At 49.5% G+C, this 14,117-nt stretch overlaps 1 protein-coding gene across 1 annotated transcript; it reads right to left on the bottom strand.

Moving 5' to 3' along the window:
* Positions 1–794: 794 nt before the first annotated feature.
* Positions 795–3,621, bottom strand: LOC123097814 (L-ascorbate peroxidase 1, cytosolic). Its single transcript, XM_044519645.1, has 9 exons — positions 3,348–3,621; positions 3,076–3,250; positions 2,921–2,986; positions 2,097–2,145; positions 1,655–1,740; positions 1,476–1,555; positions 1,281–1,383; positions 1,132–1,190; positions 795–1,039 (listed from the first exon to the last, which is right to left on the bottom strand). Exons 1-9 carry the CDS (start codon positions 3,464–3,466, stop codon positions 1,024–1,026), a joined length of 753 nt encoding a protein of 250 aa, XP_044375580.1. The 5' UTR covers positions 3,467–3,621; the 3' UTR covers positions 795–1,023.
* Between the last annotated feature and the right edge of the window lie 10,496 nt (positions 3,622–14,117).

The raw sequence follows: 14,117 nt of genomic DNA, 5'->3' as shown, positions 1-14,117 counted from the left end.
AGATTGCTTCTCATGTCACTTGCCTTGATCGAATCCTATTCACCAAAACCATGCCCCGGACCGTCGCGGCCTTCACCGACCGAGAAATTGGATCTTTTGCCCCACTTTACTTCTCCATTGGATCATTTGCCCCCCCTGAGAGGCTACCGGGTGGGGCCCGGGGCCACTGTCATTGAGACAATCAAAGGGCAAATCATCCAACCCCTTGTAAAGTGGGGCAAATCCACTGTTGGGTGGTCACGACCTCTGGCGCTTGCACGGATCCAAACGCTCCAACTAACTCCACACACACAACCATGGCTAGAGAAGGAGCCCGGCAAGACAGGCACCATGGCGAGATGTGATCATGCCCAACGCTGCAGGCCGTCGTTGCACACCAAGTCAACGCCACACCAGAGGCGGATCTGGCGAGTGCGCTGCAAATCGACGAGGTGGAAGACAACCATAGGTTATGGGGAGGGAACAAAGGGATAGCAAGGGGAGCCATCGTCAACACCGATTGCTTCTCCGGCGACGGTGGGTCGGCTGGGGTGGCGGCGGCGAGCTTGGTGGCATCCAAAGTCGCCCGTGCGAGCGACCCGGGGGGCCGGAGACGGTCTCGACCAGCAGAGCTAGACATAACTTCAACGCCATAAAATTGGGTTGCTGACAATGTGAAGAGTCGGCAAACAACAATAGCTATCCCAACAATGCGGTTTTCAGTATCTTTGATCCTGTAACGAAACCTAAGCAATATTGCGACTGAAATCGAGGGCATCTCAAAAATAAAATGCACATAAAGATCATGCGCAAGGTACCATTCAAAGTCACTACTGCATTTCATACGATAGATCTGTGGCATAAGGCAACCGAGTGCAACGGCACACCAAACCACTGACAGCGTACAAGGTATGGCCTCAAGCCAACGGACATTATTACGGAGAAGATTACTTAGCAGTCTGCTGGTCCATACTGACCCCTAGTCTAGACGCAGAACAAGATCACTCTGATCGCACATAGTAGCAGCAGTAGTAGACACGCCTCTTATGCTTCAGCGTACCTGTATTCACAGTTCAAAAGGGTAACCGATAAGACAGTCGCGTTAACGAAAGATACTATCAATGCCCAAGAGAATACACGACGACCACTCACCCCAGTTCGGAGAGCCTGAGGTGTGCCTCCTTGTAGTCCTCAAAGAAAGCCTTCTCGTCCTATCAGAATTACGGGAAAATAATAATCAGCATCCTGTTGCTGCTTATATCTACTACAACCAGTGAAGTGGACGCTGATGGGAGACATACCGCAGCATATTTCTCCACAAGAGGGCGAAAGACAGGGTCAGTCAGCAGGGTTTTGTCACTTGGAAGCTGAAGAAGCCCCTCTTTGTCACCACTCAGAAGCTCCCTGTAGTAACATAAATACAGATTCACTATGTAATCACCAACAAATGTCGTGCGCCGAGTGCGGGGAAATCAAGGTACTAGTGAACCACTTACGTGAAGTAAGAGTGGTCAAACTTCAAAGGGTTCCTTGTCCAGGGTCCCTCAAAGCCAGACCTCTCCTTGTGGCACCTTCCCTATAGAAAAAGAAAAACACAAGAAAACAATGTCAATGCATGCATACAACGATCCAGGTATATAATATGAAAGCAGATTGAGCAAATGTGCAAACTAACCAGGGTGTGGCCACCAGAGAGGGCAACAATATCCTGATCACTCAAGCCCATCTGCTTGCCGAAGACTTGCCTTAGGTGGTCAGAACCTGGGTGAACGGTAAGGAATGGAAATCATTAGTGAAAGTAAAAGGTACTTTCATGCACATACACACCATGTCACAATTGCTAAAGGGGAAAACTAGCATAGACTGGACTGCGCAAATTGTATACATGTACTACATAATTAATACTTCATATATGAGTGAAACAGAATATGGTTCAACTGCGTAGTTTAAGGAAGAAGCCTTCTATAGTGAGCAAACGGATATTGGAAATAAGTAAGCAATCAAAGCATGATTTCCATTTACAATTGTTTCACAACAGTATTAATTATAAATATTTGTTCCATAGTGAATACGCCTTTTCTATAGTTAGAAAAATGTTGTGAGGGTTAGAATGGTACCCTTGGTAGCATCAGGGAGGCGACCCTCAGGTGGGGGCTGAGGCTTGTCCTGTAAAAGGCACATGTTAAGTTTAAAATGTGCTCAGCTAAACAATTGCAAAAAAAAACTATAACCAAGAGCACTCAGTGCTCATCGATTATCACATATCACAGCATAAGTATCATAACTTGGTCTTCCCGACTGCACGCAAAAAAAGTTCTAACTAGAATAAAAATAAGATTAATTTTGTTTGCTTGGCCCTTTCTATTTGATTGAAGCCTGTAATGGCATTACCATCAGGAACATAGCAACCACATCCTTCTAGAGTTATTCGTGGCAGGAAGCTCAGCATAATTCTACTACGATTTTGGTGAATGCTTGACAAAAATGTGAGCCAACAAGAACTAATACCTAGACTAGAAAGATTGCATATACAGAATGAGAACTGAATGCCACAATACGTGATGTACAATAAACATTACAGTAACTAATTAATTGTCGTACACTAGAGGATATTATAGCTCTAGATGTGAGATAGCAAGCACATCAAGTCAAGACAGCACAAACATTGCCGCCCACCAAAACCACTAATTAGGCCGAGCGTCAGGATCATACAACTCCGTGGTGTTCCACGAAATAATAAAAATATAGGTGGTGTCAAACAAATTAGCCGCCGGACATAGACTAATGTAGTCGCTTGTACCAAGAGCCACCAACCCAAACACGAAATCACATGCTGACAAGAATACTTCTAGTTAACTCGGCACCACCAACCTACCCACACTGTCCCCTGGACTAAAACCCTGAGGAAAATGCAAAGTTAACCAAGGTTAAGAAATATCACCTCCCTCCCTGGGTGGAAGGGGATCACGGGCCCACCGGACACCTCCACCGCGACAACTCCCGCAAGCTGCACGCAGGAGAAATGAATCATCAGAAACCACATTCAGTGGACCGAATGGGTACTGTCAACCAGATCTGACCGAACTCGCGTCGAACCTGGTAGAGATCAGCGTAGGAGATGGTGGGGATCTCCTCCTTGATGGGCTCGAGCATCCGCACGGCGATGTCCAGGCCCGCGTTGGCGGCGTGCGCCTGCTCCGCCGGCTTCTTCATCGTCCCGAACGGGCCGCCTGTCTTGGACGACACGTCGAAGGTCCCAGCGGAGTGCCACCTGCGCGACGACAACAGATCAGGCCATGAAAAAGGCAAAAAAAAAAAACTCCGTCGATAATCCGAACGCGCGCGGGTAGGAGAGGGGGGGCGCTTACGCGAGGCGGAGCATGAGCGGGGAGCAGTTCTTCTCGGCGATGAGGGCGCGGAGCTTTTGCCTGGCCTTCTCGACGGCCTCCTGGTACTCGGCGCTGACAACGGGGTAGGTCTTCGCCATGGCTGCCGCGGCTGAGACTCCGATCAGGAGGGGAGGGCAGGAGAAGGCGAGGGGGAAGTGAAGAAAAAGACAGCGAGGTGGATGGGGCGAATGGAAGCCACGCTCCCCCGGGGGTTTATATCGCCGGCGCAGGGGTCAAGGGAAGGTTCTGGGAGGGCGCCTCTCGGCCGTCGATCTTGGGCGATCCGGCGGTGGGGGCGGCGGTCCATTTGGACGCGCGTGACAGGCACGCGAGCAGTGATGGCCAAGTGGGGGGGAGGAGGGAATCGGCCGTGCAGTTACGATTTTGTCCCTGCTTTGCGGCGAAAGGTGGAAGGTGGTGCGGCTGTTTTGGTCATTTCGCCGGGAGCCCCGCGGTCTTCGTCTGCGAGTAGCGGCAACGGTTCACGGCTTCACGGGCTGGTGGGACACGTGGCGTGAGCCGGTTGGTACGGGCGCGGCTGGAGTGGACCCGGGTCCGTCGTTGCTGCCTCCGGTAACGCACGCTGCCCCGCTATCCCCGGCCCAGCCTTGCTCGGGAAGTGTGCCTGGCCTCATCCATCCGCGTCGGCCTCCCAGCAATTTCGTTTCAGCTTCTATTTCCTTTCTTTTTTTTCTTTTTCTCTTGTGTGCAGATTAGTGCACGTGAGCTTGAGAAGACTACCGGTGCATGTGCGTCGTCGTCTTTGGCGAACTACGAACGTGAGCGTGAGCGTGAGAAGACTACCAATGGTGTGTACGCGGTGCCGCTGCGACCGATCCGTTTCGCATCGCCAGAGGTTTGGTCTAATTTTTCATCTTCGTTAGCCCATATAGAATGCAGATGAATGATGCCTCTTGGTGGATCCGTTTCTCATTGTGAAGCTTGGCCTCATCTGTCCCGTCTCTCCGTAGTAGCCGCTGGTTCCTACCCTACGATAGCAGTACACTTGTTGGCATAGCTGTCGAAACCCCCGGCCAAGACGTTTAATGCTATGACGTTGATCGTCTTGGCCTGGCGATCACTGAAAAAACTCGTCTGCTTGACCGGAAGTTGGGTCTAAACGAGCATGGTGACGGTCTCAGACATAAAACCCGTTCCAGACTTGGTCAGGCAGAGAGCCTCCGAGCAAGAGGTGGTATGAGCATCTACAGTAGCACCCAAAACCCGCTCACACATCCGGACGGACTGACCGGTCATGAAAAAATGACCCAGACGAACTCCTCATATGGGCCTCAAACACCTGGATTGATTGGCGCCCCTCATGTCCAGACCAAATTTAGGACGGATATAGGGCGTCCGGACACGTCCGTCACGTTGGACTGACAATTGGGTCCTACACAGAATCGTCCGGAAACCCGGCAGTCCGATGGACGTTTCCTTCGGTGGGTGATGTGAACGTCGCGTAGCGCCGCCCCGACTCACCGTTCGAGGCCAAATTCGGCTATTTAAGCAGGCCGACGTCGCCCAGCCCTAGCCACATCCACCTCGTCCCTCTTCGCGTCGCCAACCCGAGCCCATCCACCTCCTCTCTCCCGCTCTTCCCACGCTCTCCGGCTTCGCCATGGTTCAGCAAAAAGATAGCCACGTATGCTATGCTCACGCCGGAGCGCCGGTACGAGAGGGCTGCCTCCGGAGAGCCGGATGAGGAGGGCGGAGAGGAGTAGCAACCGGCTCCGATGGCGGTGGCGGATCCGGAGGAGGATGAGGCACAACAGCAGGAGGAGGAGCTGGTGCCGGCTCCGGGCTTCAACATAGAGGCTGCAGAGGCAAAGTTCGCGGTTGCCCAAGCGGACAAGATGACGAAGCAGCAGGCCATCCTGAAGTCCATCCAGGATAAGGCCTATGTGGAGGCCAACCGGCAATTCATCCCGCAGGAGCGGGCGGCAACCGACGCGCTTTTCGTCGAACTTGAGGCGAAGGCTGAAGAGCCGGAGCTGCGGCCGCCGCCCATGTACCTGGAGCCGGGCACGGAAATAGTGAACACCTTTGATGAGGATTAGGGTAGCATAGGTTGTTTGATCTACGTAGAACGTGGATGTGCGTGTGCATGCTTTTGTGTGAATTTAATGTTTCTAGTATAATGCATTCGGGTGCAGATGAGCAAATTTGAAGCGTGACCCTGCGGACGTGTCTGATAACGTTGGCGGACCTTTGAGGAGTTGGATTTGCTGTTCGCGGTTGTAGATGCTCCTGCTCTCTGTGTGCACTAAGCCACTAACTAAACAGTCCACCTACGACTAAACAAAACAGAGAATACTACAGGACAAGTGGTTCATTATCAAAGAAACATACGAGATAGTGCACTACTGCAGCAATCAACCGATGACCACCAAAGGAAAACGAATAATGACCGTGTCAATCAAATTCGTGTCCTTTCTGGCTCGGAAGATGGTAAAAGCACTAAAGCAGGGAATCAAGGGGGAAAGCGCTGGCCAGGGAATAAGGAAAAACACAAAAGCTGGGGAATCAGAGAAAGGGAATTGACTGTTTAGGCGAGCCACGGGACCTTGTTCGACCCGGCGGCCAAGCGTAACTCGTCGGTGCGGAAGCATCTTCACCTACCGCATCAAAGGCGCCCGCGCAGACGCGACAGGGAGTAATGGCCGCGCGGCGGAGCATCGTGTGAACCTGACGCGGACGCGCCGAATATCCTATCGCGCCATGCCGGCGGCGATGCCTGAGCCTCTCGCGGTCGCGCTCGGACGGCTTGACGCAGTTTGCTGTTTGCCCCCGCCGGCGGCAAAATATTTTTATCGTTCTCCGGTTACGTGCTTTGATCGACCACGCACGGCACATGGTATTGCTACAATGCTTTGGTGCCTCTTTACTCCGTATTTCCAATGGTATTGCCGGTGTTTCATGGGCACTTCTTGAGCATGCGAACTGCAAGGAGGAGTTGCAGCTTGACTTTAAGTTGGGAGAAGATTGTATACTGGCCGGGGTATATGGACATTTTCAGTGGATCGAAACAAATTATTAGGCACCAAGTGAACGAATTTTAATACGGTTTTGTTACATCTCACTCAAGTGAGATTTAGCAAAGTCTCCGTCACGTCTATTGCCATTGATGCAGACGATTTTACGATTTATGCGCACGTGTGTATTTCCGCTACATTGTAAGAGCATTTACAACTGACTTTGAAAATTCCGGCCCACTATACGTCAGAACGATGAGACGGGACGGTGGAAGTGGACCCGACGAGGAACTCGGGGTGATGGGAACGGGCGCTCGCGCGGCACGCCCAAACCCTAGCTCAGTACTCCGGTCTCGAAGACAATCTGGCCACTGGGTGGAGGGCAGACTGCTGGAGGGCACCAATGAACGGTAATCCGCAAGAGTGTTGGCGCGCAGCTGGGCCACTACTCCGAAGGGCAAGGCGGGCGAGGGTCACGTACAATCGAAAGTGCAAGCCCCCAGACGGCGGCTCCTCCCATGGAAATTTCACTCCGTCTCCAACGGACGGTGGCTCTTGGTCATCCACAGTAGCAGTGCCAGCATCACTGCCAAGTGTTTGGCCTGTGCAAAGCCGCGTCTAGCACCAAACTATCAACGAGGGCTGCTGACGGCACGCGATAATTAGGTGATTTATTTTTTGTAATTTAACAAAAACATATGCAATTTACTAAAGACTGTGTGGATATAAATTATGTTTGTTCAAATCTCATAATTGAGCATATTTTGATAGCTCAGATATGTGATACTTGTGGATTTTGGAAGGCCAAAATATACTTTAGCTTATAATGTGCCTTGCCTTTAGCAATTTGCTAGCTGTGCCACTAGTCTGAGGGGCGGGGGAGACAGCCCTACTCCCCACCTCGCCCGTCCTCGCCGTGCGTCCACGGCTCCCACTGCCCCGCGTGATGGCGCACATACCCGGTGCCCAGTGCGGCAGCCTGAAGTGCCCACTGCCTAGTGGGTTGTAGCTATACCTGGCCATGGGCAGCCTCGAAAAAGCTTGACCGGCCTTGCCCATGGGCCAGGCCTGGGCCTTGATTTTGAGCCCGATGGCCGGGTCGGGTCGAGCTTGAGCCTGTCGTATTTGCAATTTAAGGAAGAGGCCCGACGAGCTTTTTGTGTGATGTGTCGGGCTTGGGCCGGAAATTTAGGCCCGACGGCCGGGCCTGGCTCAGGCTTAGGTTTTCTGTGTCGGGCTTTGGTAGACCCGGCTCGACGGATGGCAGGTATCTATATCTATATCTATATGCCTATATGACTATATAGTGTGCTAATAGCTTCAAATATTAGTCGTTGGATATGCCCATCCAACGGTCAAGAGATGACAAATCCGAGCATTATCATACGTTGGATAAAGTTTTCAACTCATAGGATTCTGCCACTTGGCCTTCTAATGGAATCCCTAACTCTACCATCTCATGTGTTCTAGAAGCATCTATACACATGCTTATCCGATACTCTAATAAAAAGAGGCTAGAACAATCTAGATTCAAGAGAGATAAGAACCAAGTTGAATCTTTTTTTCGTGAACGAAAGTACTTCACGGATGACACATTGCTGAACGACACATGCACTACACCTAATCCCACCACTTGCTACTGTCTAAGAGTATCTCCAGCCGCGCCCCCAACAGCCCCCCCAGGCGTTTTTTTGCCGCCGGCACCCAAAAAACGGTCCAGTCGCGCCCTAGGAGCCCGTTTTTCGCCGGTTTGGGCCGAAACTGGCGTCCGCGGACCCAGGCCGAACCCAGCGTGCTGAGGGTCGCCTGGGGGCACTGGGGAACGCGTTTTTGGCACGAACAGGGATGGGTCCGCCGAGTCAGCGAGACGTCGCTTCGTCGTCCTCATCGCCTCGGTTCCCGCGGGAATCAATGCCAAGGCTGCCGCGCCGGTCAGCCTCCATTGATGCCTCACGGGCGGCGCAGTGAAGGCGCCACTGACGCGCGTCCCGCCCGCTCCTGCCACGCATCGCCCGGCATGCAGGCTCTCACCGCCCCCCTTTGGCTATAAAAGTCGATCTCCCCGCCGGTGAACGCCACAGTCGCCACACCTCGCCTCGTATCGCCATACAAAGCAACACTCCCCCCTCTTCCCGCCGACGAGCAATGGCTGAGAGGTACCCCGGCGATGCCGCGGCGGCGAACGGCTTCAGCTGCCGCCATCTCCACGAGGAGGAGGCGCGCCTCCTCTACGGGACCGACTATCCGGCTGAAGGAAATATGCCCTAGAGGCAATAATAAAGTTGTTATTTATATTTCCTTATATCATGATAAATGTTTATTATTCATGCTAGAATTTTACTAACCGGAAACTTAGTACATGTGTGAATACATAGACAAACAGAGTGTCCCTAGTATGCATCTACTTGACTAGCTCGTTAATCAAAGATGGTTAAGTTTCCTGACCATAGACATGTGTTGTCATTTGATGAACGGAATCACATCATTAGAGAATGACGTGATGGACAAGACCCATCCGTTAGCTTAGCATAATGATCGTTTAGTTTTACTGCTATTGCTTTCTTCATGACTTATACATGTTCCGCTGACTATGAGATTATGCAACTCCCGAATACCGGAGGAACACCTTGTGTGCTATCAAACGTCACAACGTAACTGGGTGATTATAAAGATGCTCTACAAGTGTCTCCGAAGGTGTTTGTTGAGTTGGCATAGATCAAGATTAGGATTTGTCACTCCGTGTATCGGAGAGGTATCTCTGGGCCCTCCCGGTAGTGCACATCACTATAAGCCTTGCAAGCAATGTGACTAATCAGTTAGTTGCGGGATGATGCATTACGGAACGAGTAAAGAGACTTACCGGTAACGAGATTGAACTAGGTATGATGATACCGACGATCGAATCTCGGGCAAGCAACATACCGATGACAAAGGGAATAACGTATGTTGTTACGCGGTTTGATCGATAAAGATCTTCGTAGAATATGTAGGAGCCAATATGAGCATACAGGTTCCACTATTGGTTATTTACCGGAGATGAGTCTCGGTCATGTCTACATAGTTCTCGAACCCGTAGGGTCCGCACGCTTAACGTTCGATGATGATTTGTATTATGAGTTATGTGATTTGATGACCGAAGTTTGTTCGAAGTCCCGGATGAGATCACAGACATGACGAGGAGTCTCGAAATGGTCGAGAGGTAAAGATTGATATATTGGAATGTTATATTCGGACACCGGAATGGTTCCAGAGTGATTCGGATATTTTTCGGAGTACCGGGAGGTTATCGGAACTCCCCGGGAAAGTATTGGGCCTTCATGGGCCTTAGTGGAAAGGAGAGGAGGGCCGCAAGGGGTGGCCGTGCCCCCCCACATGGCAAGTCCGAATTGGACTAGGGAGGGGGCGGCGCCCCCCTCTTTCCTTCTCCCTCTCCTCCTCCTCCCCTCTCCCCCTCTTGGAAAAGGAAGGGGAGTCCAACTAGGATTGGGAATCCTAGTTGGACCCCCCTATGGCGCGCCCCTCCTGGCCGCCGGCCTCCTCCTCTCCCTCCTTTATATACATGGCCAGGGGGCACCCCAAAGCACAACAGACAATCTCTTAGCCGTGTGCGGTGCCCCCCTCCACAGTTTAACACCTCGGTCATTTCGTCGTAGTGCTTAGGCGAAGCCCTGCGCAGGTAACTTCATCATCACCGTCACCACGCCGTCGTGCTGACGGAACTCTCCCTCGACCCTCTGCTGGATCAAGAGTTCGAGGGACGTCATCGAGCTGAACGTGTGCTGAACACGGAGGTGTCGTACGTTCGGTACTTGAATCGGTTGGATCGTGAAGACGTTCGACTACATCAACCGCGTTACTAAACGCTTCCGCTTTCGGTCTATGAGGGTACGTGGACACTCTCTCCCCTCTCGTTGCTATGCTTCTCCTAGATGGATCTTGCGTGATCGTAGGATTTTTTTTGAATTACTACGTTCCCCAACAGTGGCATCCGAGCCAGGTCTATGCGTAGATGATATATGCACGAGTAGAACACAATGAGTTGTGGGCGATAATAGTCATACTGCTTACCACCAACGTCTTACTTTGATTCGGCGGTATTGTTGGATGAAGCGGCCCGGACCGACATTACATGACCGTGTTCATGAGACTGGTTCTACCGACGTGCTTCGCACACAGGTGGCTAGCGGGTGTCTATTTCTCCAATTTTAGTTGAATCGAGTTTGACTACGGCCGGTCCTTGTTGAAGGTTAAAACAGCATACTTGACGAAAAATCGTTGTGGTTTTGATGCGTAGGTAAGAACGGTTCTTGCTAGAAGCCCATAGCAGCCACGTAAAACTTGCAACAACAAAGTAGAGGACGTCTAACTTGTTTTTGCAAAGCATGTTCTGATGTGATATGGTCAAGACGTGATGAGATATAAATTGTTGTATGAGATGATCATGTTTTGTAGAAGTTATCGGCAACTGGTAGGAGCATTATGGTTGTCGCTTTATTGTATGAAATGCAATCGCTATGTAATTGCTTTACTTTATCTCTAAGCGGTAGCGATAGTCGTAGAAGCAATAGTTGGCGAGATGACAACGATGCTACGATGGAGATCAAGGTGTCAAGTCGGTGACGATGGAGATCATGACGGTGCTTTGGAGATGGAGATCAAAGGCACAAGATGATGATGGCCATATCATGTCACATATTTTGATTGCATGTGATGTTTATCCTTTATGCATCTTATTTTGCTTAGTACGGCGGTAGCATTATAAGATGACCCCTCACTAAATTTCATGGTATAAGTGTTCTCCCTGAGTATGCACCGTTGCTACAGTTCGTCGTGCCGAGACACCACATGATGATCGGGTGTGATAAGCTCTATGTTCACATACAACGGGTGCAAGCCAGTTTTGCACGTGCAGAATACTCGGGTTAAACTTGACGAGCCTAGCATATGCAAATATGGCCTCGGAACACTGAGACCGAAAGGTTGAACGTGAATCATATAGCAGATATGATCAACATAGTGATGTTCACCATTGAAAACTACTCCATCTCACGTGATAATCGGACATGGTTTAGTTGATATTGATCACGTGATCATTTAGATGACTAGAGGGAAGTCTATCTAAGTGGGAGTTCTTAAGTAATATGATTAATTGAACTTTAATTTATCATGAACTTAGTATCCGATAGTTTTTGCATGTCTATGTTTTTGTAGATCAATGGCCCGTGCTACCGTTCCTTTGAATTTTAATGCGTTCCTAGAGAAAGCTAAGTTGAAAGATGATGGTAGCAACTACATGGACCGGGTCCGTAACTTGACGATTATCCTCATTGCTGCACAGAAGAATTACGTCCTGGAAGCACCGCTAGGTGCAAGACCCGCTGCAGGAGCAACTCCGGACGTTATGAACGTCTGGCAGAGCAAAGTTGATGACTACCTGATAGTTCAGTGTGCCATGCTTTACGGCTTAGAATCGGGACTTCAAATACGTTTTGAATGTCATGGAGCATATGAGATGTTCCAAGAGTTGAAGTTAATATTTCAAGCAAATTCCCGAATTGAGAGATATGAAGTCTCCAATAAGTTCTATAGCTGCAAGATGGAGGAGAATAGTTTTGTCAGTGAACATATACTCAGAATGTCTGGGTACCACAATCACTTGACTCAACTGGGAGTTAATCTTCCTGATGATAGTGTCATTGACAGAGTTCTTCAATCACTGCCACCAAGCTATAAAAGCTTCCTGATGAACTATAATATGCAAGGGATGGATAAGACAATTCCCGAGCTCTTCGCAATGCTAAAGGTTGCGGAGGTAGAAATCAAGAAGGAGCATCAAGTGTTGATGGTTAACAAGACCACTAGTTTCAAGAAAAAGGGCAAAGGGAAGAAGGGGAACTTCAAGAAGAACGGCAAGCAAGTTGCTTCTCAAGTGAAGAAGCCCAAGTCTGGACCTAAGCCTCAGACTGAGTGCTTCTACTGCAAAGGGACTGGTCACTGGAACAAGACTGCCCCAAGTATTTGGCGGATAAGAAGGATGGCAAAGTGAAAGTTATATTTGATATACATGTTATTGATGTTTACCTTACTAATGCTCGTAGTAGCGCCTGGGTATTTGATACTGGTTCTGTTGCTCATATTTGCAACTCGAAACAGGGGCTACGAATGAAACGAAGATTGGCTAAGGACGAGGTGACGATGCGCGTGGGAAATGGTTCCAAAGTCGATGTGATCGCCGTCGGCACGCTACCTCTACATCTACCTCCGGGATTAGTTTTAGACCTGAATAATTGTTATTTGGTTCGAGCGTTAAGCATGAACATTATATCTGGATCTTGTTTGATGCGAGACGGTTATTCATTTAAATCAGAGAATAATGGTTGTTCTATTTATATGAGTAATATCTTTTATGGTCGTCCACCCTTGATGAGTGGTCTATTTTTGTTGAATCTCAATTGTAGTGATACACATATTCATAATATTGAAGCCAAAAGATGCAAAGTTAATAATGCTAGTGCAACTTATTTGTGGCACTGTCGTTTAAGTCATATTGGTGTAAAGCGCATGAATAAACTCCATGCTGATGGGCTTTTGGAATCACTTGATGCTCGCGAACCATGCCTCATGGGCAAGATGACTAAAACTCTGTTCTCCGGAACAATGGAGCGAGCAACTGACTTGTTGGAAATAATACATACTGATGTATGCGGTTGATACGTCTCCAACGTATCTATAATTTATGAAGTATTCATGCTATTATTTTATCATTCTTGAATGTTTTACAATCATTTTATAGTAACTTTATATCATTTTTTGGGACTAACCTATTGACCCAGTGCCCAGTGCCAATTGCTGTTTTTTGCTTGTTTTTTTACATCGCAGGAAATGAATATCAAACGGAGTCCAAACACCCACTACTGCAGGATGCTGCTAACGCGACACTACGATCAGAGACCCTTCGAGAAACTGTGTGCGATGCAATAATCGCAAACAGTGCTGTATGAAAACCGTCAGAAATGATGCAAAACGTTTGCGATGAATGATACATCAAACACGGTTCAGATTATAGTTGCGTGTGCGATGAGGGGCATACGGTTGATCTGTACGAGCTGTTTGCGATGAGACAGAACAGCAGAAACGGGCAGCCAGATCAAGGTGTGTGCGATATACGGCATACAGTTCACTCCGATGAACCGTTTGCGATGAGTGAGGTGAACACAAACGATTCAGCGTAACAAGATGTGTGTGATACCCGGCAAACATGTCGGTAATCAGAATTGTGTGCGATCACTATAGACAGCCCATACGGTCTTTTTTTGTGAATTGTGTGCTCGTCAGGGCACACAACTCAACAAACCAACCTGTTGGCGATAATGTAGAAGATATCTGTCGAATACATATTACTAACCGTGTGCGATGAGATTGACTGGATAAACAGAGATATATACAGTCTGCTTAATTTCGTCCTTCTTCTTCTTGTTGTTCTTGTTGGATGGCCCCGCGACATCGTCTTGGCGAGGACGCTTCTTGCCGCTGACCGTTGGCTTTTCATCGCCGCCGCCGTTGTCATCGTCGTTGCTGTCGTCGTCGTCCTCCTCCTCGTTCGACCATTCCTCCTCCTCATCATCGTCGTCCTCTTCTTCGTCCTCCGGCGGCTCCTCGTCCGTCTGGTTGTTGTCTGATGACTCCGGAGGCGGCGTCCCTTCCATAAACCGGATATAATCGAGGTCTGGGCTTGATGCCGGACTCATGGAAGACGAGCGGGATGATTCCGATG

Source organism: Triticum aestivum, chromosome 4D (genome assembly GCF_018294505.1).
Source record: "Triticum aestivum cultivar Chinese Spring chromosome 4D, IWGSC CS RefSeq v2.1, whole genome shotgun sequence".
NCBI classification, from domain to species: domain Eukaryota; kingdom Viridiplantae; phylum Streptophyta; class Magnoliopsida; order Poales; family Poaceae; genus Triticum; species Triticum aestivum.
Note: the sequence above shows the minus strand (reverse complement) of the source record. Positions and strands in the feature narration are given on the sequence as shown.

Coding starts and splice junctions, on each gene's coding strand:
- LOC123097814 (XM_044519645.1), bottom strand. CDS start 3,466: ATGGCGAAGACCTACCCCGTTGTCAGCGCCGAGTACCAGGAGGCCGTC. Junction 2,146..2,920: donor CCTTCCACCCAGGGAGGGAG/GTGATATTTCTT, acceptor TGCCTTTTACAG/GACAAGCCTCAGCCCCCACC. Junction 1,384..1,475: donor TTTGACCACTCTTACTTCAC/GTAAGTGGTTCA, acceptor ATGTTACTACAG/GGAGCTTCTGAGTGGTGACA.